The sequence below is a fragment of the Nematolebias whitei genome, chromosome 19, assembly GCF_014905685.2.
Source record: "Nematolebias whitei isolate Nwh7 chromosome 19, NemWhi1, whole genome shotgun sequence".
Taxonomy (NCBI): domain Eukaryota; kingdom Metazoa; phylum Chordata; class Actinopteri; order Cyprinodontiformes; family Rivulidae; genus Nematolebias; species Nematolebias whitei.
The window spans coordinates 11,117,468-11,123,509 of record NC_056516.1 but is presented as its reverse complement, the minus strand read 5'-3'; the positions used below and the strand labels follow the sequence as shown (position 1 = coordinate 11,123,509).

General features: G+C 42.9%; 1 protein-coding gene across 1 annotated transcript in view; it reads right to left on the bottom strand.

The window, feature by feature from the left end:
* Window positions 1–3,005: 3,005 nt before the first annotated feature.
* Window positions 3,006–6,042, bottom strand: part of LOC119426064 (phosphatase and actin regulator 4B) — a 225,519-nt gene continuing 222,482 nt past the window's right edge. The window contains exon 7 of the mRNA XM_037693622.1: window positions 3,006–3,643. Coding sequence (XP_037549550.1) covers window positions 3,060–3,643 — 584 coding nt within the window. The 3' untranslated portion in view covers window positions 3,006–3,059. The remainder of the gene's footprint in view (window positions 3,644–6,042) is intronic.

The following is a 6,042-nucleotide window of genomic DNA, read 5'->3' as shown; positions in this document are numbered from 1 at the left end:
AGCCGCTGCTTCTCCATGTCGAGAGGAGCCAGTTGAGGTGGCTTGGGCATCTGTTTAGGATGCCTTCTGGACGCCTCCCTGGTGAGGTGTTCCGGACACGTCCCACCGGAAGGAGGCCCAGAGGAAGACCCAGGACACGCTGGAGGGACTATGTTTCTCGGCTGGCCTGGGAACGCCTCGGGATTCCCCCGGAAGAGCTGGCCCAAGTGGCTGGGGAGAGGGAAGTCTGGGCCTCCCTACTTAGGCTGCTACCCCCGCGACCCGACCCCGGATAAGCGGAAGAAAATGGATGGATGGATGGATGGATGGATGGATGCAAAATTTGCTTTCATCTGAAAAAAGTACTTTGGACCACTGAGCAACAGTCCAGTGCTGCTTCTCTGTAGGTCAGGTCAGGCGCTTCTGCCGCTGTTTCTGGTTCAAAAGTGGCTTGACCTGGGGAATGCGGCACCTGTAGCCCATTTCCTGCACATGCCTGTGCATGGTGGCTCTGGATGTTTCTACTCTAGACTCAGTCCACTGCTTCCGCAGGTCCCCCAAGGTCTGGAATCGGCCCTTCTCCACAATCTTCCCAGGGTCCCGTCACCTCTTCTCGTTGTGCATAGTTTTCTGCCACACTTTTCCCTTCCCACAGACTTTCCACTGAGGTGCCTTGATACAGCACTCTGGGAACAGCCTATTGGTTCAGCAATTTCTTTCTGTGTCTTACCCTCTTGCTTGAGGGTGTCAATGATGGCCTTCTGGACAGCAGTCAGGTCGGCAGTCTTACCCATGATTGCGGTTTTGAGTAATGAACAAGGCTGGGAGTTTTTAAAAGACTCAGGAATCTTTTGCAGGTGTTTAGAGTTACGTTGTTGATTCAGATGGTTAGGTTAATAGCTTGTTTAGAGAACCTTTTCATGATATGCTAATTTTTTGGGACAGGCATTTCGGGTTTTCATGAACTGTATGCCATAATCATCAGTATTAAAACAATTAAAGACCTGAAATATTTCAGTTGGTGTGCAATGAATATGAAATATATGAAAGTTTCATTTTTATCATTACATTATGGAAAATAATGAACTTTATCACAATATGCTAATTTTTTGAGAAGGACCTGTAGTTTAATCAGCTTGCCACACCACTAGAAAGGCTTTGAAGCATCGTTTCATATTTTTCTTAACACGTCAGTCCACATAAGACCACCCCTCATACACTGACAGGTTGAGTTCCCCCTTCTGCGAAGGGCGGAGTCTAGGGCCATATAAATTAATGATAACACGAGACATCGGGGCTCTTCCGGTTCTGTGAACGCGTCACAGGATTGTGTAGAGTCCAGCGCTGTGAATTGTAATATTCTCCTGCCTTTTTTAATATAATCGATAAAACTCAATGGACGTTTCCTTGATTTATTTGTTAGCATGAGTTGCCACTTCTGAGGGAGGTTCGAGCCGGGGGTGAAGACGTGGGCTGGAGGGGGTTTCCGGATCCGGTGGCCCGCAGCCGGATCACGTCTTTAACACCAACATGCATAGGAAGCCAGGGAAGGGAGGACAGAACCCGTGAAATGTGCTCAAACCTATGGGTTCCTGTTAATATCCGAGCTGCAGCATTTAGGATGAGCTGGAGATGTGAGACCAGATCGTGACCAGACTGACCCCAGTATAAAGCAAGTTACAGTAGTCCAGCCGGGCTGTAATGAATCCATGAACTAATTTTTCAAGGTTGGATCTGGTCAGCACAGACTTAACAATCTGGCTTAGCTGAAAGAAGCTTTTTTTTAAGAACAGAGTTGATCTGTTTATTAAACTTAAAATCTGTGTCTAAAACTATCCCGAGATTGATAACAGACATGGCTGAAGGGAGTATAGGTTTACAGTACGTGACAGCAGCAGAGCTAGGGTTTAACACAATGACCTCAGTCCAAAAAAGTTCAATCTGGTCCTCTGGACATTCAAAAAAACAAAGCAAAAAAATATAGAAACGTTTCGTCTCTCATCCGAGAGACTTCCTCAGTCTGAGGTGCTGTTTTCAGCTCAGTCTCAAATAGCACCTTCTCAGAGTGGATCAACCAGTTTGCTGCTGACAACCAAAATGAGCTGCTCACATGGTCAAGAAGGACCATCAGCCTAACAATGGATCATTAGCACACTGATGGCTGTTTACTATTCACAGGGGGTTGAGTGATACTAGCAATAACAGCAGTGTAAGAGGGGGACAGTTGGACCCGGAGGCCTCCACCCCTGTTTAATGATGGACAATTTATTTTCACAAAGATGGCCTCCTTTACTCTTCTCTCAAACCATCGTTCCTCTCTGTCCAGGATGTGAACATCTTCATCCCTGAAAGAGTGACCGCTGGCCTGGAGATGAGTGTAGACCGCAGCATCCTGGCCTGATGATGATGATCTTCTGTGCTGAGCCATCCTTTTGGCCAGTGGCTGTTTAGTTTTGATCTGAAGCAATTAATGCACGTTTATCTTGGGAGATGGTCCTTGAGAGTACCTCATTGGTCATTCAGGTTAGACTTATGGTCACATGATGACAGAGTGGGTGGAGTTATTGTAAGAAATTTGAAACCCTGAGCAAGAGTCGTACATGTGAATATCTGAGAGCATTCACTTTGTGTCACAAACGCCTGCTCCCAAGAAAGGCAGGGTGCTGGGAGCCACGAGCGTCCAGCTCTATCAAAGGAAAATGTTAGTCAGCGGCAAGAAGTTACCGAGAGACAGCAGGCAGGAAGTCTGTCAAAATAAAATATAAAAATAGAACTTATAAAAATGATGATGAAAATAATTAATATGACACTCCTGAATATAAACTGCAGGGTAAAAAGTGTGAGAAAAAAGTAGCGGCTTATACACCAGCAATTACGGTAATTATTGAAAGATTTCACCAGGAAAACCTCAGAACATTTGATCAGCCGTTTAAGGCTTCTAAATTTCAGTTTAACAAGTAATCTGAAACAAACAAACAAACAAACAAAAAACACTGTGTAACATTTTTAAGTGAGAAACCAGCAGACTGATGCTAACAGCTTTGAAGCTGTAAAAGTTTATCAATGAAAATAAAAGTTACTTACAGCCTGAGAGGTTCGATGGTGACAGGGAGCGAATAGCGTGAATTACCCTCTGCTAGTGGTTCCATGAAATCTAGAGAAGACTCAAACAGCAGAGAATGTGCCCTCTGGGAACTGTCTGGGTTGGGATGAACCTGTCTGGGGCTTGCCAGGGCTTTCTGGATGCGGATGTGTAGTGGGACTGGCGGAGGCTGGCTGGGGGGCTCTGTTGTTGGGCTGGGGGGATCGGTTTGTACAGTAGGCATGGGACCAGAGAACATGACACTAGGTGGCTGAAGAGGCTTGACCCTGGGAGGAGATGGAGGAACGTGAGATGGCAATGAGGGGGGTAACTCGGTGGACATCTGTAGAACTGCAGCATTTGTCTTGTCCTCACTGCTTTCTGATTTATAGACTGTAGGAGGCACTAGAACAAGAGAAGAGGGGGGTTCAATGGTAGAAGACTCTGGGACCTGGCTGGGAAGAGGAGGTTCTACTGAATGACGCTTGGTGACAGGAGTCATCCTCTTCGGTGGGCTTGGGGGAGAGTGCCTAGTGGATGCTGGGATTACAATGACACCGCTGCCAGGCTGAGAACACTCTGCTGTGAACAAAAAAGTAAAAACAATTGTTATTAAGATATATGCTTACAAACATAACTCTGTGACAATGTTCAGATAGAAAGGCAATTAGCAGAGTAGTGAGGTTAGCTTTATTAATAAGAATGAGCAGAAAAAACAAACAAACGTGTGAGTCTTGGTCAATCAGGCTGCCAGGCTGGTAGCTGAATCAAGGGCATGGGGGAACACACATTGAAAATACATGGTATCAAATGTATTAAATGTTCACACTAATACCCCTTTTCCGTTAGGAACGGTACAGCACGGCTCTACTCGACTCAGCACGTTTCCTAGGCTTTTCCATTAGTAACAGTAGGTAAAACCGGTTTCTTTATTCAAAACACTTGGCTCTGTGGTTCTAACTGGGGCAAGCAGGTACCAAAATGTGACGTCAGAACATTGTCGGTCACTGATTGGTCAGGAGGTGGAGTCACTGGCTGTTTCCGAAATTTCATAACAATTGATCCGCCATTTGCAATTACCGGTGTTCAAACTCGATGAGCGGCTGGACCTTTTTAAAGATAAAAAAATAATAATAATGACAACATTGTGATCTAATGCTGAAGTGCAGGCGTTTTTTTTGTGCTTAGTGGCCGAAGACAAAATTCAGAGCAAGCTAGATGAAGCTCTGCCGGTCTTTTCCACCGGAGCCCCTCAGGCCGGGCTGGGCGTCATCTTCCCAGCTCCGAGCTTCTCCGTGTTGCCGACTCGGGCTCTGGGCTGGCCTTGTGTGCTCTGCGGGCTCTGAGTTCTGCTGGTCACCGCAAAGGATCATTCGAGATGCTGACTCTCAGAAGCCATTGCACAGACCCCAGCTTTGCATGCTCATGAAGGCCAAACCCCGATCCTGGCAGACGGGCGGACCGGGACGGGTCTGGCACACGAACGGTGGAAACGATTTTTAAAAACATTTTATGCATTAAAAAAAGTACATTTTTTAAAATCAGTTAAGATAAAAAAAATAAAAAGAACTGTGCTGGCTTTTTCATGAAATCCTGTTGTCACTTTAGTGAATATTAAATAATCTGTTAAAGTTAACTCGGCTGAAAAATCATAAAAAGACACAAAATTATTGGATCTCTCAGGAAAATGTCCCTCAAATATGTTTAAAGAAGAGCTACAGCCTTTATTTCAACTTTATTCTAACCCACAAATGTACAAATCACAAAACAAGAATTAAACTTTAAAGCAAAGTTTAAAAAAAAAGAAAAAAAAAATCTGTACAAGATACAAAACCACACATTTAATTAGACAATAAAAGTAGAAACAAGTGCAAATACATCAAATGATGAAGAAAACACATACAATTTTAAAAATAAATGTTATTGTAGAATCTGCTACATCAGAGATTTAATGGTGAATGGTTCATTAAAAGTTCATTAGCAGGATATATATATATATATATATATATATATATATATATACATACATACATATATGTGTGTATATATGTGTGTATATATGTGTGTATATATGTATGTATAGATTTTTTAGATTTGATAATTTTAATAATCTGTATTCTTTTCAATTTACTAGAATCTTCAAAATAAATTCTCAACCTGTACTGAAGCTTGTTTTCAGGGTGTTACCACCAGCATTAAGGCCCCAGTATAGCCGGGTGTATGTCAATCCGCGTGAAACGGATTAGAGTGGAAGCAGACGCCTGCAGGGCATATCCGAGCAAAGCTCAATTTTTACACTCGCGTATTTGGTGTCACACAATAAACTGTCCGGCGACGGACTGTTTTGTATGCAACACCAATGTATTAAATTTCCCTTCTCCATCCCTTATTTGGTTTAATGGCCTTTTCTTTGTTTTTTTTCCCCAAAAGGCAAGCTTTCTCTTCCTCCTTCTCCATTGAAGCCATGACTGAAATGGTGAGTAATGAAGGAATTTGTCACGATCAAATTAAAATCAAGACCAGCGTGGCTGTAGGAGGATCTTAAGATTTCCTGGTGGGCTGGTCCGATGTGTGGGCTGTGTACACAGGGTCCTCGTTACATCCAACAAAAGTATAAATTGTAAAGAAAAACTGTAGTAAGATCAAAGATATGAAATAAGAAATACACTAAACTAAGAATTCAATTAAATTCAATTCAATTCAAAAATACTTTATTAATCCCAAAGGGAAATTATTTGTTGTTGTAACTCGTTATCCTCTTTTCATTAAGAGACATTATAGATACTGATGGCTGTAGACAGGAAGGATCTCTTGTAAAGGTCCATTCCACAGTGGATCCTAAGAAACTGGCTGCAGATGCCGTCCGATCTATCCACCCAGACTCGGCTGGCCTCTCGGTTCCCGAGATATACACATACATATATATATATATATATATATATATATATATATATATATATATATATATATATATATATATA